The sequence below is a fragment of the Scyliorhinus canicula genome, chromosome 10 (assembly GCF_902713615.1).
Source record: "Scyliorhinus canicula chromosome 10, sScyCan1.1, whole genome shotgun sequence".
Classification (NCBI taxonomy): Eukaryota; Metazoa; Chordata; class Chondrichthyes; order Carcharhiniformes; family Scyliorhinidae; genus Scyliorhinus; species Scyliorhinus canicula.
Genome location: NC_052155.1, coordinates 52,160,934 through 52,187,597, shown reverse-complemented (window position 1 = coordinate 52,187,597; position 26,664 = coordinate 52,160,934). Strand labels below are relative to the sequence as shown.

The window sequence follows — 26,664 nt, the reverse complement described above, 5'->3', positions numbered from 1 at the left end:
GATGTAGGGGAGCGTAGGGACATGTTCCTGCTGATAAAGGTATCAGAAGCTTGGCACTAAATTAAAAAGCAGGTTCTCAAGGGTGGCAATCCCAGGATTATTATTCAGGGAGCCTGTAAGTTGTCATAATGGGGCTCTTCTTTTTGGGGCGTCTTGTGTCGTTTGTACTGGCCACCTTGACATTGTTTGTCCTGAAACAATTCCCCATAAATAATCTGTAGTCCTCCATACGGGATATATGACATGCCTATTTAATTATAATTATCCGGAATGGAATCTCCTTGCCCAGCACAGTGAAAGATCCCATTTGTGCTTTCGTCCTGCTGTTGAATTCTCAAAATAGACCCCAAATGTCTTTGGTGGAACCTTTCAAGAGCTTTGATGTGGCATCTATAGCAGACCCAGGATCCTGCACCATGCAACTGGGTGGTAAGGACAATGGCCTAGATTTCAATTGTTAATTACCATGGAGACAAACTGATCCAGAAAGTAAGTACATAGCAGAAAGACTGGTCTGTGACATGTAGAAGCTGTACCATTGGCATGGGCCAAACCTGAATCAAGCTAGGACAGAAAGATTAAAGAGGACAGTGAAAAGAATTTTAAAATGTAAAGGAGTCAGCAAGGTGATACAGTGGTTAGCACTCCTGCCTCACAATGTCGAGGACCCAGGTACGATCCCGGCCGTGGTCACTGTCTGTGTGGAGTTTGCACATTCTCCACAAACACATAGATGTGCAGGGTAGGTAGATTGGCCACTCTAAATTGTCCCATAATTGGGTAACAAATGAATTGAGAACTCTAAATTTATTTTTAAAATATAAATGGAAGGGGAGTTTTCCTGTAGAAGGCGGCACGGCGGCACAGTGGTTAGCACTGCTGCCTCACGCAGCCAGGGACCCGGGTTGAATTCCGGCCTTGGGTCACATTCTGTGCGGAGTCTGCAAATTCTCCCCGTGTCTGCGTGGATTTCCTCTGGTTGCTCCGGTTTCCTCCTCCAGTCCAAAGATATGCAGGTTAGGTGGATTGGCCATGCTGAATTTTACCTTAGTGTCCAAAGGTTAGGTGGGGTTATGGAATTGGGCGGGGGAGTGGCAGGGTGCTCTTTCAGAGGGCTGGTGCAGACACGATGGGCCGAATAGTCCCCTTCTGCGCTGTAGGGATACTATGGGCGCAATCATCTGGCCAAGCTGCGCCAGAAAAGCAGCTCGCCGCAGCGCAGAGTGGCTGGTGACAGCTGGGAGACCCCGCTTCTGGGATCTACCTGACTCGCAACGTCTCGCGTGATTCAACAGAGATGCTGCAAGGGGAAGGCAAATCTGCAGATGTGGCAGTAAGCCTTACTGTAATGTGCAGATTCCCAAGGCACCTGAGGCTTTGGGATTGAATCCCTTTGCCTCGGGGACTTTGGGCGAGTGCTGTTTGGCGCTGTTCCCCACAAACAGGGACCAGATGGAATGGCACTCGTGGGGGTCTCCAGTGGGGTCAGAGGCCCCAGCTGCATGCCCTTTGGGCAGGGTGATGACCTGACATTGTTGGTGTTAGCTGGGCACCCTGTCAGTGCCAGCCTGGCAGTCGGGCTGGGGTTGCCTGATGTGGGTGTTGGAGGGTGTGAGTGCTGGGAAACATGCAGCTAAATGCGATTGCTTGGGAACTGCCTTCCTTTTTGGAAGGTCGTTCCCTATGATTCAATGAGACGTAATAATAAACTAAAGATGAGGATGACGAGGACAAAAGAGTACAGGGAATGATAAGACATCTGTTAAAAATAAAATGGGAGGGGGGCAGCATGGTGAGCCGTGGTTAGCACTGCTGCCTCACGGCACCGAGGTCCCAGGTTCGATCCTGGCTCTGGGTCACTGTCCGTGTGGAGTTTGCACATTCTCCCTGTTGATGCGCTATCAATTGTACTAAAGACTCGAATGGGTACAAGAGAGGCTTTATTACAGTTAGACGTTTATCCTCCGACTGCAGCTGGTAGAATGGCTGTTCAGGAGAACTCATACATATTTATACGGCTCCTTGTGGGCGGAGCTAGTCGGCAGGGGCTACCGACGAACCTGTAATACAGGTACTACTGTACATCCCCTAATACAGGCACACACACAATTACACAGTGGATCACCACACCCGTGTTTATGTGGGTTTCGCCCCCACAACCCAAAGATGTGCAGGCTAGGTGGATTGGCCACACTAAATTGCCCCTTAATTGGAAAAAATGAATTGGGTACTGTAAATTTGAAAAAATATAAAACGGGAGTGATTTCCAAGAAAGATATTCAATTTTCGGTATATCGTTGTAGAAAGCATTAGTAACCAAATGTGTGATCGAAATACTCTATCAGGGCATATAAACAGCTAGAAACAGTTACCTTGATAAAAATTCTGTAAGTTGCCCAAGAAATAGAACTATTGAGTTAGAAGCACACGTTCAGCTTATGTCGTCACTGGAAAAAAGAGCTGGCCACAAGCAGAGTATGATTGTGAAGTAAATATTCCAAGCTAGCGAATCTTTCAAAAGGATAAGGAAACCTGGAAAAGAGGAGGAATATTGCCAAAAGGTACAATTACAGTGAAAGAAGGGAATTCAGTAAAGGATGATTAGGTCATGTAAACAAAGGGACCAAGTTAAAGAACAAAGGAGATAAGACTCGGCCACAAATTATCTACAGCCCTCCTGATAATTTATTCTGGGGCTGGGGGATATATAAATATGGAGATTATGAAAGCAGACAGCAAAAACAATATGGTTCTGATGGCAGTTTTTCATTTTCACGTGACTGAGAGAAACAGAGCAGCTCAAATCGGACAAGGACTGAATTTCTTTGATTTTAACACAGCCAATCCAGGGAATGGTGGGAATTGAAGAGACAAAATGCTGGCCATCAGAAATGGTTGCATAACCCCAACCTTTTCACTATTTTAACCCTCGGACCTCTGGTAGTATTGAGGCCGTCAGCCATAAGTGTATCTTCTAATTAAAATGTGAACTTTGCATCCTGACGCTGTCATTGGCTCTGCAATGTGATTTTTACTTAAAATCATGGGGGTTGTAAGGGAGGAGTAAAATTGGCAGCAGAACCTCGAAAGAACAGAAGAGGCCACGGTAAGAATTTAAATTTGATCTTTCTTGCAGATTCCTCGTGGGCTAGGAGAAGCTGAAATGCTTGAACTGGACCTTGAACACGGGCATTCCCTGCCCCATCCCTATCCAGCCCTTCCCAGCACCAACATTCCGCCCACCCCAGTATTTCTCCCCAGCATTAACTTCATGTTGGTGATCATTCCCGTCGTCCCTGATGCCTGTGCGCCACCAGCCCAATTTCTGCTCCTGCGGTCAGGCTAGATTTAAATGGCTGGGGGCCTTAGGCTGTGCTCGCAATGGGAACTTTCACCCAACCTGCACACGGCCAGCACCCAATGCATTTCAACTTAAAATAGCTGTGAGTCAGGATGGATGGAGGAAACGTAGGCCAGGTACATGTGCTAGGCTCCCAAAGATTGCCAGCAAGGACTGGTGACAAACAATACTTTATTCTCTAGCTGAGCGGCGACTCCATGGCTGTGCACAGCCTTCACCCTGGGGAGAACTCCCACACCCCTGACACATGGCCCTTTTTGTAACCGCGTCACCACGTCACCACTCGGTCTACATCTTCACCATTTAAGTTGGGGCAACAGGTGGCATTGAGATGTAACAGTGTGCGCGAACAGTAACTGTGTATTAACCCTTAGGTCAGTGCTTCTCAAAGTGTGGTACGCGTACCGGTGCCGGTACTCGAGCCATCGTCTGCCGGTACTTGGAGTGTTTCCAGAAAAGAAAGAGACAGTAATCCTGGATTAGCTTGTTTCGCTTACCGGTCCCTGGCACATTGAAAAAAAAAACTGCCGGTACACCACATCAGATAGTTTGAGATGCACTGCCTTAGATAACATAATGTGGAGATGCCGGCGTTGCACTGGGGTGAGCACAGTAAGAAGTCTTACAACACCAGGTTAAAGTCCAACAGGTTTGTTTCAAACACGAGCTTTCGGAGCACGGCTCCTTCTTCAGGTGAATGGAAAGCCTTTCCATTCACCTGAAGAAGGAGCCGTGCTCCGAAAGCTCGTGTTTGAAACAAACCTGTTGGACTTTAACCTGGTGTTGTAAGACTTCTTACTTAGATAACATACAGATTGAACGGACTAACAATACGTTATATTTACATCTGTGGAGACATGGATTAAGCTGTTTCAACTGGTGCATAGCCCATTATGTCTGCTCCCCCCCCCCACTTTCTGTCATGTAAAGATGATGTTAGAAGGCCAGTTGTAGACTAGGTGTGACATATTCCTGGAGCCCTGTGTTTGGCTTGATCACACGCCCTGAGCATGTGTCTTATTGCAATTGATTGTGCTGTAGTTTTTCTCAGGCTGGTGTCCTCGGATTGATGATCCAGGGCATTCCATCAGTGTACTCTGTGGGTGCAGGGCTCACTGCCTCGGCCTCCGGAGGCATCTTCATGTCCACTTGTGTTGGGGGCCTGTGATATAAGCCGAATGAGTAGAGTGCCATGGCATCTGTCGGCTCTGGTTCCGATACCTGTAGGAGGTGACAGCCGTTGCGTACATAGTGGCCACCGTCTGAGGCTACCGCGTAAATGTCCAGTTGCGGGGCATGGCTGTGTATCACCGCTAACTCGTCATGGCCACGTGCAGTCTATACCCTGACCATTTGGCCAGATGTTAGAGGGCTGAGCCTGTGGGCATTTAAACCATATGCCTTTTGCTTCTCAATTGGTGTTGCATGAGTGTATCATTCACACTGGTTTAGGTTTGGGCTGCGGTAGAGCCTTGGCAGTAGGAATTGTGGTCATGGCGTGCCTGGAAAAGAGTTGGTGTGCTGCCAAGGGCAGGCCTTGTTGGGGTATACTACTACCATCCTGGGCATATTTCTCTTGAAGATGCTTTGCTGAGCATACTGCCGGTTCCATCAGTCCTGATGGTGCTGATATAGGGGGCTGCTCGCGATCTGCTCAAAGTCCCACGTGTGAGCAAAGTTTCTAAATTCAGTGGAGTCAAATTGGCGAGCAAAGTGTGTTGCAAAGTGTCCCTTGAGCTTGATAATGACTGTGTTACTGTGATGTTTGGCAGGTAGTTGAGCTCAAACCATCCGGAACACAAATTGGCTAAGACTAAATGTTTACCATTGTTCTTTCTTTCTTGTCTTTGTTCTTTCTTTCTTTTCTAGACAGATATATGAACGGACGGGGAACAGAGGGAAGTAGATCCTTGGAAAATAGGCGACAGGTTTAGATAAAGGATCTGGATCGGTGCAGGCTGGGAGGGCCGAAGGGCCTGTTCCTGTGCTGTAATTTTCTTTGTTCTTTGTTCTATTCCATTCAAAGATGTCAGCTGATGTGAACGACCATGGGGCAGCACGGTGGCACACCGGTTAGCACAGCTGCCTCACAGCACCAACGACCCAGGTTCAATTCCGGCCTCAGGTCACTGTCTGTGTGAAGTTTGCGCTTTCGCCCTGTGTGTGCGTGGGTTTCCTCCGGGTGCTTCAGTTTCCTCCCACAGCCCAAAGATGTGCAGGTTAGGTGGATTGGCCATGATAAAATTGCCTTTTAGTGTCCAGGGATGTTCAGATTAGGTGGGGTAATGGGGATAAGGCGGGCGAGTGGGCCGAGGTAGTGTTCGCTTTCAGAGGTGCAGACCTGATGGGCCGAATGGCCTCCTTCTGCACTGTAGAAATTCTATGGGAGGTCCGGAACCTGATATAAATGCAATGGTTCTTTTGCTTGATGCAACTGGAGTTCATTGCATGGTGCACATCTGGAGACTTCCCTCTCCATGTTGGCATATGTGGAGGGCTAGTACAGTGATTCCTGACCCTGCATCTGGCTGCTTCCAACCTATTGTGTCCCTGGTGAAATTGTTGTGTGTAGTTGCTCTGAGCCACTGTCCACTCCACAACTGGATCAAATAAATAAATAATATTTATTGTCATAAGTAGGCTTACATTAACACTGCAATGAAGTTACTGTGAAAAGCCGCTAGTCGCCACATTCCGGCGCCTGTTCGGGTCCACGGAGGGAGAATTCAGAATGTCTACATTACCTAACAGCACGTCTTTCGGGACTTGTGGGAGAAAACCGGAGCAGCCGGAGGGAATACACACAGACACGGGGAGACGTGCGGATACCACACAGACAGTGACCCAAGCCGGGAAGCAAACCTGGGACCCTGGCGCTGTGCTACCGTAAAGCAAAGTAGGCCTTGTACAGGAGCGGAGTGCGTTTTGTTGTGGTGTACACAGCGAGATTGAGAGTCACGTACAACTCAAAGGATCACTTTTTTGAGACAACAGAGGAGGCAGAGGCTTTTAAAAAATAAATTTAAAGTACTTTTTCTTCCAATTAAGGGGCAATTTAGCACCTACCCCGCACACCTTTGGGTTGTGGGGCAGAAACCCACGCAGACACGGGGAGAATGTGCAAACCCCACAGCCAGTGACCCGGGGCAGGGATCAAACCCGGGTCCTCGCCACCATGAGGCAGCAGTGCTAACCATTGTGCCACCATGCCGCCCCTGGAGGCTGGTTTACCACAGTGGGCTAAACAGCTGGCTAGTAATGCAAAACAATGCCAGCTGTGCGGGTTCAATTTCCGTACCAGCCTCCCCGAACAGGCGCCGGAATGTGGCGACTAGGGGCTTTTCACAGTAACTTCATTGAAGCCTACTCGTGACAATAAGCGATTATTATTATTATTATTATTGAAGCTTTCATCAAGAAACAAGGCTTGGACTGAATCGAGTGGGTTTGAATGAGACTTTAATGGGTGTTGCTGCGATAGGATTATTTGGGGATGTTTAAATATTTTCGTATATATGTTCGATTAAATGGGGTTTATGGTTCTGTATTGGAGTGTATATGTTGATGGGGGAGTGATGGGGGGGACAAAGACGTTTGGAGTAATGATTAAGGCAGTATTGTGGATGATATATGGACCAAGGTGGAAGGTTGAGAAGTGTAAACGCTTTGGTTTTGATCATTCCTTTGTAGCTGGGGGGGGGGGGGGGGGGGGGGGGAGAGAGAGAGAGAGAGAGAGAGAGAGAGAGAGTGCGGGTGGCTAGTGTTACCTTCTTTGTTCTTTGGGTGTGGGCCCTGGCAGGGAGGGGGAGTACCTCACCAGCAGGTAGTGAAGGGGAGTGAGGTGGAGGGTGGGGCTGTGACCTGTTGGACCTGTTTGGACAGGTTTCGATGAGCCTGCAGAGTTTGTTTAGTAGCAGGAGGGGGGTGGGGATGGTAAGGAGAGAGCATTGGTCGTTGGAAGGTAGCTGACAGGTTTCTAGTAAGAAGTCTTACAACACCAGGTTAAAGTTCAACAGGTTTGTTTCAAACACGAGCTTTCGGAGGTGAAGGATCAGTGCTCCGAAAGCTAGTGATTCGAAACAAACCTGCTGGACTTTAACCTGGTGTTGTAAGACTTCTTTCTGTGCTCACCCCAGTCCAACGCCGACAACTCCACATCAGGTTTCTAGGTTAGGGGAAGGGGGTGGTGGGGGAGGGTAGTTTGCCATCTTAATCGAAAGGGAAGGTTAGTGACGGATCATGGAGATAGGTAAGCTATATGGAATGTGGGTCATACCGCTCTATTTCTTTACTTAATTGGACCCCAAGATATTGGCTAAGGTGTTAGCACTGAGGCTGGAACCATGTTTTCCTCAAGGTATCGGGGAAGATCAGACGGGTTTTGTCAAGGGCCGGCAGCTGACATTTAACGAGTGGCGATTGCTAAATGTGGTTTCCCCGTCTGAGGACAAAGGGTTATCTGGACTTGAAACGTTAGCTCTTTTCTCTCCGTACAGATGCTGCCAGACCTGCTGAGATTTTCCAGCATTTTCTCTTTGGTTTCAGATTCCAGTATCCGCAGTAATTTGCTTTTATCCAGTGAATATCTGGAATTCAGGACATGCACTTCATGACTTTCCTTTTAATATTGTTCTTTTTCAATCATCTAATTACATAGATACGTAGAAGTTAGGAGCAGGAGGAGGCCTTTTGGCCCTTCGTGCCTGCTCCGTCATTCATCACGATCATGGCTAATCATCCAACTCAATAGCCTAATCTTGCTTTCTCCCCATAGCCTCTGATTCTGTTCTCCCCAAGTGCTATATCTAGCCACCTCTTGAATATATTCATAGTTTTAGCATCAACTACTTCCCGTGGTTATGAATTTCACAGGCTCAGCACTCTTTGTGTGAAGAAATGCCTCCTTATATCTGTCCAAAATGGTTTACCTTGAATCCTTAGACTGTGACCCCTGGTTCTGGACACACCCATCATTGGTAACGTCTTCCCTGCATCTACCCTGTCTGAATTAGAATTTTATAAGTCTCTATGAGATCCCCCGTCATTCTTCTGAACTCCAGCGAGATCAATCCCAACCTAGTCAATCTCTCCTCATATGAGTCAGTCAAGATGTACATTTTGCCAGGATTTTTGTTTTTGTTCCAATGTTTGCTGTTTTTTCTTCCTAAATTAAGGGGCAATTTAGCGTGGCCAATCCACCTACCCTGCACATCTCTGGGTTGTGGGGTGTGAGACCCACGCAGACACAGGGAGAATGTGCAAACTCCACAGGATCGAACCCGGGTCCTCAGTGCGTGAGGCAGCAATGCTAACCATTGTGCCACCGTGCCGCCCTGGGGGAGTTGAAAAGTTGATTACATACTTTATAGAGGCGTAGGGTAGTCCTTTAAAGGGATAGATAGTCAGGTCGATCGTCAGGAGCTTGGCTTTGCTGAACCTGATACTTTACTGCTGGGCATCGAATGCGGAGGTAGTGTTGAGTTGGTGCAGTGATCTGGGAGCCATGTGGCTGCAGATGGAATTGGAGTTGTGTAACGGGTCTGGTCTGAGGGCATTAGTGACAGCCTCGCTCCCGTTCTCACCGGCAAAGTATTCAGCAAATCCAGTGGTTGTCCCACTTTGAAGAGAACGGGACAATTCTGACGGCATTTTAAATTGGGGTCAGTTGTCGAAGCCGAATACCATCTGTGCTAACCATCTGTTTGAGCCGGTGGGACTGGATGCTACTTTCAGGAGTAGGAAGAGGCTGGATAAAGTGCGTGACTGGTTTCTGGAGGGAGAACTGTCAGAAAAGCTCGGGTTCTCGCACCCTGACTTATTCAGATATTTACAAGTACACAACTTTGCAAAGGGATTTTCCCGACATTCCCCATGGTGTTGCCAACCCCTCCAATGGAGAGAAGAGCAGAAAATATTGGACAACCTGCGCAGGTCTGACAGCATCTGTGGAGAGAGAAGGGAGCTAATGTTTCAAGTCTGGATGATTCTTTATCAAAGTTGGAGAGAAGTGGAAATAGGGTCAGATTGATACTGTTGTGGGGAGGGGGGGTAAGTGGAGTGGTGGGGCTATATGATAATAATAATCATCTTTATTGTCACAAGTAGGCTTACATTAACACCGCAATGACGTTACTGTGAAACGTCCCTCGTTGCCACATACCGGCGCCTGTCCAGGTACACTGAGGGAGAATTCACAATATCCAATTCACCTAACGAGCAAATCTTTCGGGACTTGAGGGAGGAAACCGGAGCACCCGAAGGGAACCCATGCAGACACGGGGAGAACGTGCAGACTTTGCATCATGGACACAATAAGAAAAAAGTCAAGTAGCTTCTAAGATATATCACAAATTATTTACAAAAGTGTGGTTCATTTGTGTGGTGAATGTGATTCACACTATATATAGTTGCCAATATCACTCCATGTATATATGTTCGTTATCTACCCGTTGTAAGATCAATGCTGTATATAGTTGCCAATATAACTCCGTGTATATATGTTCACTATCCACCATTGTAAGTGCAGTTGCACTATCCGACCACCAGGGGGAGTCGCTCTGGGAGTACGCGAGAGTTTGTACTGGGCTCCTCCTTTGGCTCCACCCAGGACTCCTCCCCCTGGGACCGATGTATAAAGATCAGTGCCTTAGAGCCAGTCCTACCGGTCCTACTGTGGGCAGCATGGTAGCATGGTGGTTAGCATAAATGCTTCACAGCTCCAGGGTCCCAGGTTCGATTCCCGGCTGGGTCACTGTCTGTGCGGAGTCTGCACGTCCTCCCCGTGTGTGTGTGGGTTTCCTCCGGGTGCTCCAGTTTCCTCCCACAGTCCAAAGATGTGCGGGTTAGGTGGATTGGCCATGCTAAATTGCCCGTAGTGTCCTTAAAAGTAAGGTTTGGGGGGGGGCGGGGGTTGTTGGGTTACGGGTATAGGGTGGATACGTGGGTTTGAGTAGGGGGATCATGGCTCGGCACAACATCGAGGGCCGAAGGGCCTGTTCTGTGCTGTACTGTTCTATGTTCTATGTTCTATGCTCCAGCCTGCCACTTCTGTGGACAAGGCCAGCACCCGCGGCAGCACTGCTCAGCCCGATCCGTGACCTGCAGCAGCTGCGGGAAGAAAGGCCACTATGCTAAAGTGCCTCGGCAGAAGGGCCCCAGCCCTCAACACCCCAACAGTCCAAAAACATCGCCTCCAGCACCAGCAGGCCCGCGGGGCCCGAAACGCTGCGGCCTACGCTCAGGCTCCGCCCCCTCCTGCCACGTGCGATCCATGTGGGCCGCCATCTTACAAACCTCCACCATGCGGCCGGCCATGTGCGATTCATGAGGGCCGCCATCTTGGACGCCATCTTCATCACCACCCTCCACGTGCGATCCACGGGCCCTAGCTGCATCCCTAGACTCAAACAGCTCATCGGAGGAGTACGACCTCCCCGGGCAGTCACCACATGGCCCGCAACTCAACGCAGTGTTCCTGCATCAAGCTCGCCAGAACGCAGCGGCATCTACTCAACAGGACGCCCAATCGGAAGAATTCGACTCCCCCGGGCACCCACCACGCGGCCCGCAACTCAACGCAGTTACCCTCGACCAATCTCGCCCCAAGCATCTGAGAAATTCGATGACGGAGGTCCAGATCAACGGGTACAACACGTCGTGCCTCTTCGACTCCGGGAGCACAGAGAGCTTCATACACCCAGAGCTGGTAAGACGCTGTTGCCTCCCTATTTATCCCGTCAACCAAACTATCGCCCTCGCTTCGGGCTCCCATTCCATCCAAATCCAAGGCCGCACTACAGCAACGCTAACGATTCGAGGCGCTAGCTATTCCAAATTTAAACTGTATGTCTTGTCCGACCTCTGTGCGTCACTCCTCTTAGGCTTGGATTTCCAATGTAACCTCAAGAGTCTCACCCTCAGCTTCGGCGGGCCCCTGCCCCCACTCACTATCTGCAGCCTCGCCATGCTGCGCATCGCCCCCCCTCCTCTCTTCGCCAACCTCACCCCGGATTGCAAACCGGTAGCCACCCGCAGCAGGTGGTACAGCCTGCAGGATAGGGTATTTATCAGAACGGAGGTCCGAAGGCTGCTCAGTGAGGAGATCATAGAGGCCAGTAACAGTCCCTGGAGAGCTCAGGTGGTGGTCGTCAAGACCGGGGAAAAATTCCGCATGGTTGTCGATTATAGCCAGACCATCAATCGCTTTACGCTCCTAGACGCGTATCCCCTCCCCAGAATTGCAGACATGGTAAACCAGATCGCCCAATATCGGGTATTTTCCACGGTGGATCTGAAGTCTGCATACCACCAGCTCCCAATCCGCCCGGAGGACCGCCACTACACGGCGTTCGAGGCCGATGGCCGCCTCTTCCATTTCCTCCGGGTTCCCTTCGATGTCACTAACGGGGTTTCGGTGTTCCAACGAGCAATGGACCGAATGGTAGACCAGTACGGGCTGCGGGCCACGTTTCCGTATCTGGATAATGTTACCATCTGCGGCCATGACCAGCAGGACCACGACGCCAACCTCCACCGTTTTCTCCAGACGGCCCAAAAATTAAACCTTACATATAACAAGGAGAAATGCGTGTTCCGCACAAACAGACTAGCCATCCTCGGCTACGTCGTGGAGAACGGAGTCCTGGGCCCAGACCCGGACCGCATGCGCCCCCTCTTAGAACTCCCCCTCCCCCATGGCCCCAAGGCCCTCAAACGGTGCTTGGGGCTCTTTTCGTACTACGCCCAGTGGGTCCCCCAATATGCGGACAAAGCCCGCCCACTCTTCAAGGCCACACTATTTCCCCTCTCAGCTGATGCGTGCCAGGCCTTCAGCTGCATCAGGGACGACATCGCCAAAGCAGCCATGCGGGCGGTGGATGAATCCACTCCCTTTCAGGTTGAGAGCGACGCCTCAGAGGTAGCGCTAGCAGCCACTTTAAACCAAGCAGAGCGGCCCGTTGCATTTTTCTCCCGTACCCTATCCGCTTCAGAACTCCGACACTCCTCAGTCGAGAAGGAAGCACAAGCCATCGTGGAGGCTATCCGACACTGGAGGCACTACCTCACAGGTAGGAGGTTCACCCTCATTACCGACCAACGGTCGGTCGCCTTCATGCTCGACAACTTGCAAAGGGGCAAAATTAAAAATTACAAAATTCTTCGGTGGAGGATTGAACTCTCCACCTACAATTACGATATCAAATATCGACCGGGGAAGCTCAACGAGCCCTCGGATGCCTTATCCCGTGGGACATGCGCCAGCGCGCAAATCAGCCGCCTAAAAGCCATCCACGATGACCTCTGCCACCCAGGGGTCACCCGGCTCGCCCACTACATCAGAGCCCGAAACCTGCCTTTCTCCAACGAGGAGGTAAAAGCGGTCACCAGGGACTGCCCGATCTGTGCGGAGTGCAAACCGCACTTCTATAGACCAGACAGGGCCCACCTGGTCAAGGCTTCTAGGCCCTTTGAACGCCTCGCGATTGATTTCAAAGGGCCACTCCCCTCCACTAACACAAACATTTACTTCCTTAACATTATTGACGAGTTCTCCCGATTCCCCTTCGCCATCCCGTGCCCCGATATGACCTCCCACACAGTCATTAGGGCCCTGCATAGTGTCTTCACCCTGTTCGGTTTCCCCCAGCTACGTGCTCAGCGACTGGGGTGCGTCCTTTATGAGTGACGAGCTGCGTCAGTACCTGCTCGACAAGGGCATCGCCTCGAGCAGGACTACCAGTTACAACCCCAGGGGGAACGGACAGGTGGAGAGGGAGAACGCGATGGTCTGGAAGACCGTCCTACTGACCCTCAGGTCCAGGAAGCTCCAAGTTTCCCAATGACAGGAAGTCCTCCCTGACGCACCCCACGCAATTAGATCCCTCCTGTGTACAGCTACCAACCAAACCCCCCACGAGCGGCTCTTCATTTTTTCCAGGGGCACTACCACAGGGGTCTCACTTCCGGCGTGGCTGAGGACGCCAGGCCAGGTTCTCCTAAGGAAGCACGTCAGGGTGCACAAGACCGACCCCATTTTGAAAAGGTGCGCCTGCTTCATTCTAACACACAGTACGCATTTGTTGAGTTCCCGGACGGTCGCCAGGACACAGTATCCCTCCGGGACCTGGCTCCCGCTGGATCCAGCCCCCCATCTACCCCCACCGAGGAACTCCTTTCCCTGTTCCCTATGCGGCCATCCCCTTGCGCCCCTGATTCTGCGAGCTCACTCCACCAGTTCCGAGCGCCAGCACCAGCCCGCCCCCTGCGCCCCCAGTCTCCATTCGACCAGGAGGTGTATGAGGCTCGGACAAGACTCGCCCCGGAGCCGGCAACCGTACCCCAGACCTCGACGCCCGCCCAGCCACCACAAGAGTCTGCAACCCCGGTGCTCCGCAGATCAAAACGGACAATTCATCCACCGGACAGACTGACTCTTTGAGCCATCACCCCCGCCGGACTTGATTTTTTAACAGGCGGTGAATGTGGTGAATGTGATTCACACTATATATAGTTGCCAATATCACTCCATGTATATATGATCGTTATCTACCCGTTGTAAGATCAATGATGTATATAGTTGCCAATATAACTCCGTGTATATATGTTCACTATCCACCATTGTAAGTGCAGTTGCACTACCCGACCACTAGGGAGAGTTGCTCTGGGAGTACGCGAGAGTTTGTACTGGGCTCCTCCCTTGGCTCCGCCCAGGACTCCTCCCCCTGGGACCGATGTATAAAGATCAGTGCCTTAGAGCCAACCTGCCAGTTCATCTGAAGTTCAACGACGAATAGGCTGGCTCTGTTGTAAGTGTATTAAAGCCTCTGTTCAGATCCAACTAGGATAGAAAGACAACAGGAATGTAAATGGGGTGATTAAGGCCAAGAAGTTTGCTGATAGTGGCACTTAAAGAGATGTCTTCCTATCAGCATTCCACAGGGAACGCCTCCTCCGGAATACCCTAGCCCACTCCTCCATCATCCCCAACACCTCACCCTCTTCCCAAGGCGCCTGCCCCTTTACCTGCTCCCTGCTCACCTTCAGGGCTGGAACGCTCTTTTCAAGTGAGGCCGCGTTTCACTTGCACCTCCTTCAATCTGTTGCATTTGCTTCTCCCAATGTGGTCTACTGTACATTGGAGAGACTAAACGCAGACTGGGTGACCACTTTGCAGAACAGCTTTGGTCCATTCACAAGCAGTACCCAGATCTTTCCTTGCCATTTCAATTCACCGTCCTGCTCTCACGTCCACATGCCCACCCTCGGCCTGCTGCAATGTTCCAGTGGAGCCCAGCGCAAACTGCAGGAACAATACCTCATCTTCCGATTAGGCATATGACAGCCTTCCGGACTTAACATTGAGTTCAAACATTTAAAACTGTGAACTCTCTCCTTCACCTTCACCCCATTTTTATTTCTATCAATTTATTTTTATTTCTTCCATTTAAAAAAAATATATTTTTATTCTCCTTTTTCACATTTTCTCCCAAATTTGCACCCACCAACAATAAACAATAAGCAGTAACGAATGCAATGTCAATCCCCATATCAACAATAACAATCCCATCCTCCCACCAAACCCCAAACAACTGCCCGTAAGTTAACATGAACAAATAACAAAAAGGAATTGGGAATCACCCATAGTCACCATTAACACAGACAGTCACCCTCCCCCCCAACCCTCCCAACCACACCCCCCCCCCCCCCCCCACCACCCACTAATGTTCGATGTTATCCAATTCTCGAAATTGCATAATGAATAACGCCCATGAATTGTAGAACCCCTCCATCCTTCCCCTCAGTTCAAACTTAACCTTCTCAAGAGTCAAGGGGCTGGATTCCCCGACCCCCCGCCGGGTCGGAGAATCGCCGGGGGCTGGCGTGAATCCTGCCCCCGCCATCTCCCGAAGTCTCCGGCATCAGAGTTTCGGCGGGGACGAGAATCGCGCCGCGCCGGTCGGCGGGCCCCTCCCGGCGATTCTCTGGCCCTCAATGGGTTGAAGTCCTGCTGCTGTAATGCCTCTCCCGCCGGCCTGAATCAAACCACCTCACTTACCGGCGGGACTGGCGGTGCGGGCGGGCTTCGGGGTCCTGGGGGGAGGCGCGGGGCGATCTGGCTCGGTGGGGTGCCCCCACGGTGGCCTGGCCCGCGTTAGTGGCCCACCGATCAGCAGGCGGGCCTGTGCTGTGGGGGCATTCTTTTCCTTCCGCCTCGGCCATTGACTACGCGATGGCTGATGCGGAAGTGACACCCTCCCCTGCGCATGCGTGGGGATGACGTCAGCAGCCGGTGACGCTCCCGTGCATGCGCGGACTTCCGCCGGCCGGCGAAGTCCCTTTGGCCCCGGCTGGCGTGGCGCCAAAGGCCTTCCATTAGCGGCCCAGGAACACCCTTCTCACCCTCGGAGTCCCATGCGCCCACACAAACCCCGTTGTGCTCCTGTTGACCCGCCTAAAGAAGGCCTTCGGGATAAGGATGGGGAGGCACTGAAACAGGAACAAAAATCTTGGGAGCACCGTCATCTTGACTGACTGCACCCTACTCGCCAAAGACAGCGGCAACGCGTCCCACCTCTTAAACTCCGCCTCCATTTGCTCCACCAGCCTCGTGAAATTATGTCTATGCAGGGCCCCCCAGCTCCTGGCCACCTCGACCCCCAAATACCTGAAGCTCCTCTCCGCCCTTTTTAGTGGGAGCTTACCAATCCCCCCCTCCTGGTCCCCATCCATCCCCACGCACGACCCCCACATCCCTACCCTCAGTTTGTGTCCAATTCTTGGCCTGAACAAAGGCCCACGCTTCCTCCGGGGACTCAAAATAATGGTGCCGGTCCTTGTCGGTGACCCACAGACGCGCCGGCTGCAGCATGCCAAACTTCACCCCCTTCCTGTGCAGCACCGCCTTCGCCCGGTTGTACCCGGCCCTCTTCTTCGCCACCTCCACGCTCCAGTCCTGATATATTCGAACCTCCGTGTTCTCCCATTTGCTGCTCCTCTCTTTCTTGGCCCAACTGAGTACGCACTCCCGATCAGTGAACTGATGAAACCGCACCAGCACCGCCCGGGGCGGCTCGTTAGCCTTCGGCCTCCTCGCCAGCACTCTATGGGCCCCTTCCAGCTCCAGAGGCCCTTGGAAGGACCCCGCTCCCATCAGCGAGTTTAACATGGTGACCACATAGGCCCCCACGTCCGACCCCTCCAGCCCCTCTGGGAGGCCCAGGATCCGCAAATTCTTCCGCCTCGACCGATTCTCCTTCTCCTCGAACCGTTCCTGCAATTTCTTGTGGAGCGCCTCTACCTTTACCGCTAGGCCCAAGATCTCGTCCTCGTTATCTGAGATATTTTGCTGGACCTCGTGGATCGCCACTCCCTGGGCCGCCTGGGTCTCTAGCAGCTTGTCAATAGAAGCCTTCATCGGCTCCAGCAGGTCCGCTTTAAGCTCCCTGAAGCAGCGCTGGATAACCTCCTGCTGCTCCTGCGCCCACTGCATCCACGCTGCCTGAGCTCCGCCCGCCGCCATCTTACTTTTCTTCCCTCACACTTTCTTTGGCTTCACCACCACTTTTTTAGTCGCCCCGCTCCTGGTCCAAGCCATACGCTGTCGGGGGAATGTTGCAGTTTCCTTCCCACACCGGGAAATGTCGAAAAAATGCCGTAGGGGGCCCTGAAACGAGCCCAAATGTCCGTTCCTAGCGGGAGCTGCCGAACGTGCGACTTAGCTCTGCATAGCCGCAGACAGAAGTCTCTATATGGATTTTCTGAGGGCATTCGGAAGGGTTATGCAGAAGAGATCATAAACAAAAACAAAAGTGTTTAAGAAGTGCAGGAAACCCTGTGATGTAGGTTATGTTCTGGGCCAGGGTTTAGAGAACCCCAAAGTGTATCATAGAGTTCACCTGACCCACAACTTTTAATAGATCGTGGTATGGGGAGCACATGGCCCACTCCACAGGTGTGGTACAGCAGAAACGGAAATGTATTTAAAAAAAAAAAAAAATGTTTATTCGCTTTTGGCTAGGTTTACCACCAAACCCGCCTCCTGAAGTCGATCGGATAACTCGATCAGATGTTTTAAATTTTCTTTCCATGTCTGGCTGAAAATGACCAGATCGTCGATGTATACCGCACAATTGGGTAATCCTGAAGCGACTTTGTTAGTTATGTTGCTCGTTGTGTTCTCTCTTTAATTGGCTCTGTTTATGGCGGTTAATATGGTTGCCTTCATTGATTCTAATTACATTTGCTCAAGAGTCGCCAAGTATCTTTCGATACCGCCACAACGGTCAAAACCGAATACTGATCAAAGACTCGATACACCAGTTAGTAAGTTCGAAACCAATGCTCAATTATTTACACACACAGTCAAATATACTCATGCACAAAACTCTACCAACTAAACTATCACTACTACTAAAGCCTATACTTAGCTTCGGGTGCCCACTCAGTCAGAGGAACAATGGCCGTTGTTCGGATCTGAGGCTGCTGGGGTTGAGCTGGTACGGAATAGTAGCTAAGAGCGTCTGTCTTGTAGCGTGCGTTGACTTTGTTCTGGTGCAGCTGCTAGGCAGGTCTCTCCTCACTGAGAGCCAAGGCCAAGAAGAATGAGTCTCTCTTGGGGGCTTCTTCTTATACCCAAAAGGGGCTTCGCGCACTTTTTGCGGGCCTTGAACTTGGCCCCAATTAATTGGACCACATCTTGATCATCGGTATTGATCTCGACCAATAAAAGGGTGGGTGCCCTGATGGCTGGGCGTGTCTTAGGTGGCCGTTGGCCTGCTTTGTTCTAGTCTCCTCTGGCGCCGGGGTGTCTCCCTTAGTATCGTTTACTTAAATGTTACTCTTTTGTCCCCGGAGATGGCTCATTAGTATGGTAATGGCTTTGCAGTCTGGGAGCTACAGCTCAAATCAACACACAAACCTTGCACCCGCTTGCTTTCTCAGTATTGTCCATTTTCCCTGCATTCTTTGCAAAGTGTCCATTTTGTAATCGGGACGTGGCCATCCCAGGTGGCTACAGTTAATCGTTGAAATGTGGCCGGGGTGTTTTTCATGCCAAATGGCATAACTTTGAATTGGTATATACCATCTGGAGTCGCAAAAGCTGAAATCTCCATTTAATTAATTCTAATTACCCTTTCGGATAAAGGTACCTGCCAGTAACCATTAAGGAAATCCAGTTTGGAAATAAAAGCTGATCGTTCCACTTTCTCAATGCAATCCTCCAAACATGGGATAGGATAGGAGTCCATTCTTGTAACTGCATTAACCTTTCTATAGTCCACACACAACCGTTGGGTCCCATCTGGTTTTGGTACCATCACTATGGGTGAGCTCCATTGGCTGCAACCCACTTCAATTATGCCATTTTTAAACATACTTCCAATCTCTTTGTTAACCTGTGCCAATTTTAAAGGGTTAAGTCTGTATGGATGTTGTTTGATTGGAACAGCATTTCCCACATCTACATCATGTACAGCCATTTTAGTACTTCCCAATTTATCTCTACAAACTTTCCCATGTGATATCAATAACTCTTTCAGGTCAGTCCGTTTTTTCTCTGGAAGGTAACTCAACAATTTATCCACATTTTTAAGAACATCCTCATTTTCCAATTTAATTTGAGGTATGTCAAATTCACAGTCATCTGGATTTGGTTCTTCACTTGAGTTAGAATCATTAAAACCTCCTTTTTCTCTCCTTCACTTTCAAAGTACCTTTTAAGCATATTCACATGACACACTCGGTGAGTCTTCCTCCTATATGATTTTTACCACATAATTCACCTCACTTAATTTCCTTTCAATCTGATAAGGTCCACAAAAGCTTGCTTTTAAAGGCTCACCTACCACTGGTAACAATACTAAAACTTTATCTCCACTGGCAAAACTACGAACTTTAGATTCCTTGTCCGCTACCCGTTTCATCAAATGTTGTCTAGCCAATTCATCTGCTTTATTTAATGGTTCCCTAAAATTTGACACGTAATCCAATAGTGTAATTTCCGATTTCTCACTCACCATTTTTTCCTTAATCAATTTAAGTGGTCCTCTTACCACATGACCAGAAATTAGTTCAAAAAGACTGAAGTTAGTCGACTCATTTGGTGCATCCATAATTGCAAACAATACAAATGTAACCCCTTTATCCCAATCCTCTGGATAATCATGGCAATAAGCCCTCAACATTGTCTTTAATGTCTGGTGCCACCTTTCTAACGCTCCCTACAATTCTGGATGGTACGCAGTTGATTTAAATTGTTTTATTCCTAAGCTATCTGTAACTTCTTTGAATAACCTTGAGGTAAAATTTGTTCCTTGATCCGATTGTATTTCTGTGGGTAGTCCATATCTCGTAAAGAAATTAAGTAACTCATCCACAATCTTTTTAGCTGTAATATTATGTACTGGAATGGCCTCTGGAAACTTAGCAGACACATCCATTATCGTCAAAAGATATTGATTCTCACTTTTCGTTTTAGGAAGCGGTCGTACGCAATTAATTAGGACCCTTTAAAATTATTCCTCAAATGCTGGAATGGGTTTTTAAGGGCGCTGGTTTTATCACTGCTTGAGGTTTCCCTATCACTTGACATGTGTGACATGATTGACAAAATTTAACTACATCTTTATGTAGTCCAGACCAATAAAAATGTTTTTGTATTTTAGCTTGAGTTTTCCTTATTCCCAAATGACCTCCCACTGGTACCTCATGTGCAACTCGCAACACCTCCTTTCTATACCCTACCAGCAATATACTTTTAAAAAATAAATTTAGAGTACCCAACTATTTTTTTCCAATTAAGGGCAATTTAGCGTGGCCAATCCACCTGCACATCTTTGGGTTGTGGGGGTGAAACTCATGCAGGCACGGGGAGAATGTGCAAACTCCACACGGACAGTGACCCAGGTCCGGGATTCAAACCCAGGTCCTCAGCGCCGTAGGCAGCAATGCTAACCACTGTGCCACCGTGCTGCCCACCAGCAATATACTTGATGAACTTCTGCCCACTTTTCATCCGCTTGCATATGTAAAGGTCTCCATTTTCTCATCAAGGCATTACTTTTATGGTAAGAACACTCTGGTATACTCTCAGATTCCTCTTCTGAATATGCTCTCTGAAATATCCGTTTTATTTCTATATCTTTCTGTTGTAACTCCGTCATTTTTCTTGAACTAAAAATATCCGCCTCAACCTCCACCTGTTCTTGTTCTTTTTCAACCATCCGATCAAAAATCATTTCTGATAATTGAACTTCCACTTCATCTTCACTCTTTGATTTCTCCTCTTGTCTTAACCTGTGACTTTGCGACCGGGTTACTACACAATCCGGAAAATTCCCTGGATATTCATCCTTCAACACTTCAGTTGGCTGATTTTCCGTTGGCTTATCCACCACAGTAGGCATCACTCCCACCTGCGATCCAGCTATATCATTACCCAAAATAAACCGTATTCCTGGACAAGATAGTTTCTCTATTACTCCTACTACCATTTCACCACTCTTCACTGGACTTTCCAACCTTACCTTATATGATGGAACACTACTCCTCTCACCCTGAATTCCACATATTACCACCTTTTCTGGCAATATTCTTCCCAAACTACATAACTCCTCATTTCTTACCATTAAAGATTGACTAGCTCCCGTATCTCTTAAAATTGTGACTTCTTTACCTGCTCCTCCTGATACACACGAGTAAACTTTACCCACACAAGTAAATTATTTAAAGAGATCTGACACCTTCTTATCAATCACCTCTTGATTAGGCTGTACAATCTTTTACACCTCCTTCGCTTCACTTGGGCTTTCCTTTCCCACTCTAACAAACCCCACTGTCTTATTCTGTTTTACCACATCAGCCTTCCCAGTGCTTTTCTCCAACCACCAATACTGTGACTTTACATGGCCTAGTTTATTACAGTGAAAACATTTGAAACTTTTCATTTCTTTTCCACCCTCCTGGATTTCTTTTCCAATCTGAGGTACACTCTCCTTATTATCTCCCATCAGATCACCTTTACCGTTACCACTTGAGTATTTCTCATGTCCCCAGTTTCTATCCCTCACAGGCTGAAACTGATGTCGGAAACCAAGCTTTGATTTATGAACTAATTCATAATCATCTGCCATTTCTGCTGCTAATCTCTCAGTTTTAACTCTCTGCTGTTCCACATGAGTTCTCACTACATCAGGAATTGAATTTTTACACTCCTCCAAAAGCATAATTTCTCTGAGAGCTTCATATATTTGGTCTATTTTGAAAGCCCTTATCCACCTATCAAAATTACTGTTTGAGCCTTTCAAACTCTATGTATGTCTGACCAAATTCTATCCTTAAATTTCTAAACCTTTGTCTGTAGGCTTCAGGCACTAGTTCATATGCACCTAAGATAGATTTTTTCACCTCCCAGATACCTCCTCCGGCAGTGATGCAAACACTTCACTAGCTCTACCTACCAGCTGTTTGAATCAGTAATACCCACATGTTCTGTGGTTATTTCATTTGTTTAGCTACCTTCTCAAGAGAAATGAAAAAGGCTTCTACTTCCTTCTTGTCAAACCTTGGCAATGCTTGGACATATTTAAATAGATCCCCACCAAGCCTTTGACTATGACGCTCTTTCTCACTTCCCTCATCACTATCCTCCAACTGTCCGTCTGCCAATTTTAGCTGACTGTTTCATAGCCATTTTCTGAAGTTCAAACTCTCTCTTTTTCCCTTTCCTCTCTATCTCTTTCCTTTTCCTCTCTATTTCTTTCTTTCTTTCTTCTCTCTCCTTTTCTTTTTCTCTCATTGCATATTCAAGCTGCTTTAATTATTTTTCATGTTCAAGTTGCTTAATCTGCAACTGGATCTTTGCCATTTCTAATGAGTCAGACTGTATCTCAGGCAACTTTAAATGCTTAGCCACTGCCATAATTACCTCATCTTTTCGCATTTTGTCAGGCAATGTTAACTGCAATGTTTTTGCCAAATCTAACAGTCTGCTTTTAGTCTCTGTCCATAAGGTACTGTGTGTGACCGTCTCCACCCCCAAAAACTTCAGAGCCTCTGAAAGAGCCATTGTCCACAATACACTCCCCACTTAAACTAGAATACCGCATCTGAAAAGCAACCACAATATGCTCACCTCTCACTGTCTTTAGGTTCACTAATCCAACCCAATAGATAGACTTTTGTCCCCCTCGAGCCCCCAATTTGTTATGCGCGAGGGTTTAGAGAACCCCAAAGTGTATCATGGAGTTCACCTGACCCACAACTTTTATCAGATTGTAGTATGGGGAGCACATAGTCCCCTCTACAGGTGTGGTACAGCAGAAATGGAAAAGTATTTTTTTAAAGCAAAACAATGTTTATTCTATGAACTCAAGTTAACCTTTTTAAAATATACAGTGAACGTCTTAGCAACCATTAATTCAAATGCAACCCCCACAGACAACAACACTAGGTAATCTTTTAAGCTTTCCTTTTAACATCCATAAGACTTAAAAACACCTTTTTACAGAAAGACATCAGGCTTAACTTCACGACTGAGAAGTTACCACGTTGAAATCATCAAATGGACACTCATAAGCTTGCAGAGATTCACACACATCCTGCTGTGATTGCAGCTTCTCCAAAACTAAAATGAAACCAAACCCACCCTGCAGCAAAAAGCCTAAAGCAAGGGCAGCATGGTGGTGCAGTGGGTTAGTCCTGTTGCCTCACGGCGCCAAGGTCCCAGGTTCAATTCTGGGTCACTTTCCATGTGGAGTTTGCACATTCTCCCCGTGTTTGCGTAGGTTTTACTCCCACAACCCAATGATATGCAGATTAGGTGGATTGGCCACGCTAAATTGCCCCTTAATTGGAAAAAATGAATTGGGCACTCTAAATATATTTTTTTTAAAGAAAAAAAAAGCCTACAGCAAAAGTAAAAAGCTGACAGACAGCCCAGATCCACCCACTCTCTGACATCACTGCAGTAGAAAACACCCATTTCTTAAAGGTACTCTCACGACAGTATTTAGATACATACCCATTTATAAACACCCATTTCTTAAAGGCACTTTCACATGACAGTTAGGAGTTAGAGTTAAGGAATAAAATGTTTGGCGGATGTACCCACAATGACCTTGTGGTTTCTCTTTTCCTGATCTCAGGGAATGTGCGGATATTATGACAGGTGGCTCCCGGAGGTGTATCGCAGTCTCCACACTGGCCGAAGCTCGTTTCTACGCTGACCATGGCTTCGATGATATCCTGTACGCCTATCCACTTCCCTTTGACAAAGTGGACATCTGCATGGAACTGGCGGAATGCCTGGAGATGTTCCATGTGCTGATCGACAGTGAGGTAGCCCTGGCAGAGCTCGTAAAACGACGACTGAAAGATGGGAAGTCATGGCTCGTGTGGTTGAAGGTGGACTGCAACAATGGAAGAGGTAAACTAACTTGAAATATTACATGCACTGGAAAATAATTAAGTAAGAAGGAAATAAAAGGATTTCTATAGGGCCTTTTATAATCAAAGTGCTTCACAGTCAATTGAATATGAAAAACATATTAAGAGCTGGAATTGACGACTCGGCTCTTTGAGTCTGCTCCCCCATTCAATAAGGTCATGGCTGATCTGATTGAAATCTCCTGACTATCTCCGATAACGTTTCACTCCCTTTCTTATCAAGAATCTATCTACCTCTGCCTTAAAATCATTCAAAGACTCTGCGTCCACTGCCTTTTGAGGAAGAGAGGGCAGGGTTCTCTCAGCCCAGGCTGGGGTGTCTGATCCCGGGGGGGGCGTCTCCGCTGTGGCCTGGCCCACGATCGGGGCCTACCGATTGGTGGGCCACCCTCTCGGGCTGGGGCCTCTTTTGTTCCGCGCCGGCCCCTGCAGCCCTACGCCATGTTGCATCAGGGCCAGCGCGGAGAAGGGAGCCACCGTGCATGCGCGCATTGGCGCCGGTCGTACTGCGCATACGCAGACCCATGGCGCCTTTCTGACGCTGGGATCGGCAGCTGGAGCAGCTTGGGTTGCTCCAGTGTTGTGGTGGTTCCCCATAGGGGTCAGAATCGCTGCTCCTGAGGGCATGTTGACGCCTTCGAAAAACGCGACAGCCTCAGGATCAGAGAATTCCCGCCCAGAATTCCATAGATTCAACATTCTCTGAGAGAAAGAAATTCTCCTCATCTGTCTTAAACGGGCCACCCCTTATTATTAAACAGTGACCACCTGTTCTAGATTCTCCCACAACAGAGAACATACTCTCCACACCCACCCTGCCAGGACCCCTCAGAATCTTGGAGGTTTCAATGAATCAAACAAAAAAAACTTAGGAAGTGTGGCACGGTGGCACAGTGGTTAGCACTGCTGCCTCACTCCACCAGGAACCCTGGTTCAATTCTGGCCTCAGATGACTCTCTGTGTGGGGTTTGTGTCTATGTGGATGCTCCTGTTTCCTTCCACGATCCAAAGATGTGCAGGTTAGGAGTGCAGTGATCGGTATATCTGCTGGTATGTAAAGGGTTAACAACTGTATCATAGTGTTAGACAACCACTAGATGGCAGCATTAGATCCATGTATATAAACTGAACTCAGAGGATCTTCCTGCCTCTTCGAACCAGGAGTGACTAGACAGCAGAGTGTTAGAGAGATATAGCTTAGTTGTCACGTGTACTTAAACATAGTTAATACTTCTTCTGATTTACTTTATCATCAGTTATAGTTGTGAAGAGTGAGCAAACTCATTAGTATTTATATTCATTATTCATTAAATGTTATTTGCTTTATATTGAAGACTGATAGTTTAATTGAACTACAACCATCAGACCATTCTGGGAGTAAGGAAAGAATAGCGCCATAGTACAATCACGTAATATAACATGGTACCAGGTTTTGGCTTCGAAAAAACTAGATAGAATAATTTAGTTAGATCAGAAACAGAAGAAATCCGTAGCAGCTATTCAACCACAGCAAATGCATCCTTCGCAATCAACCGCATCAATGGACCACGCACAAGCTCCACATCACCTCAAGATTACTGGTAATTTGAACTCTAATTGGAAACAGTTGAAACAACAATTTCAAATATATTTGTAAGCTACAGATTTAACTATTGCGACTGATGCTGGAAAAATTTCATTGCTCTTATCAATGGCAGGACATTATGCAATCAAAATATATAACTCCTTTCGGTATTCTGCTGGTCAGGACAAAGCTAAATTTGACGTGATATTAAGTAAATTTGGCGACCACTGCAAGATCCAAACAAAATTAAACTTGTTTTTAAAATGTAGAGTACCCAAATCATTTTTTCCAATGAAGGGGCAATTTAGCATGGCCATTCCACCTACCGTCCACATCTTTGGGTTGTGGGGGCGAAACACACGCAAACATGGGGAGAATGTGCAAATTTGATTTAAGATAGTCAACATGGTTTTGTGATGGGTAGGTCATGCCTCACAAACCTTATTGAGTTCTTCGAGAAGTTGACCAAACAGGTGGATGAGTGTAAAGCAGTTGATGAGTTGTATGTGGATTTCAGTAAAGCGTTTGATAAGGTTCCCCACGGTAGGTTATTGCAGAAAATACGGAGGCATGGTATTCAGGGTGATTTAGCAGTTTGGATCAGAAATTGGCTAGCTGGAAGAAGACAAAGGGTGGTGTTTTTTTTAAAAATTTAGATTACCCAATTATTTTTTCCAATTAAGGGGCAATTTAGCGTGGCCAATCCACCTACTCTGCACATTTTTGGGTTGTGGGGGCGAAACCCACGCAGACACGGGGAGAATGTGCAAACTCCACACAGACAGTGCCCAGAGCCGGGATCGAACCTGGGACCTCAGCGCCGTGAGGCGGTTGTGCTAACCACTAGGCCACCGTGCTGCCCTCAAAGGGTGGTGGTTGATGGGAAATGTTCAGACTGGTGTCCAGTTACTAGTGGTGTGCCACAAGGATTTGTTTTGGGGCCGCTGCTGTTTGCAATTTTTATAAATGACCTGGAGGAGGGCGTTGAAGGATGGGTGAGTAAATTTGCAGATGACACTAAAGTCGGTGGAGTTGTGGACACTGCAGAAGGATGTTACGAGTTACAGAGGGACATAGATAAACTGCAGAGCTGGGCTGACAGGTGGCAAATGGAGTTTAATGCAGAAAAGTGTGAGGTGATTCATTTTGGAAGGAATAACAGGAAGACAGAGTACTGGGCTACTGGTAAGATTCTTGGTAGTGTGGATGAGCAGAGAGATCTCAGTGTCCATGTCCATAGATCCCTGAAAGTTGCCACCCAGGTTGAGAGGGTTGTTAAGAAGGCGTACTAGAT

General features: G+C 48.2%; 1 protein-coding gene across 2 annotated transcripts in view; it reads left to right on the top strand.

The window, feature by feature from the left end:
* The window catches only part of zgc:162816 (uncharacterized protein LOC571260 homolog), a 140,581-nt gene that overhangs the window by 36,190 nt on the left and 77,727 nt on the right, over nucleotides 1-26,664 (top strand). For both annotated transcript variants that reach the window (XM_038808924.1, XM_038808925.1), the window contains exon 3: nucleotides 23,506-23,786. In XM_038808924.1, coding sequence (XP_038664852.1) covers nucleotides 23,506-23,786 — 281 coding nt within the window. The remainder of the gene's footprint in view (nucleotides 1-23,505; nucleotides 23,787-26,664) is intronic.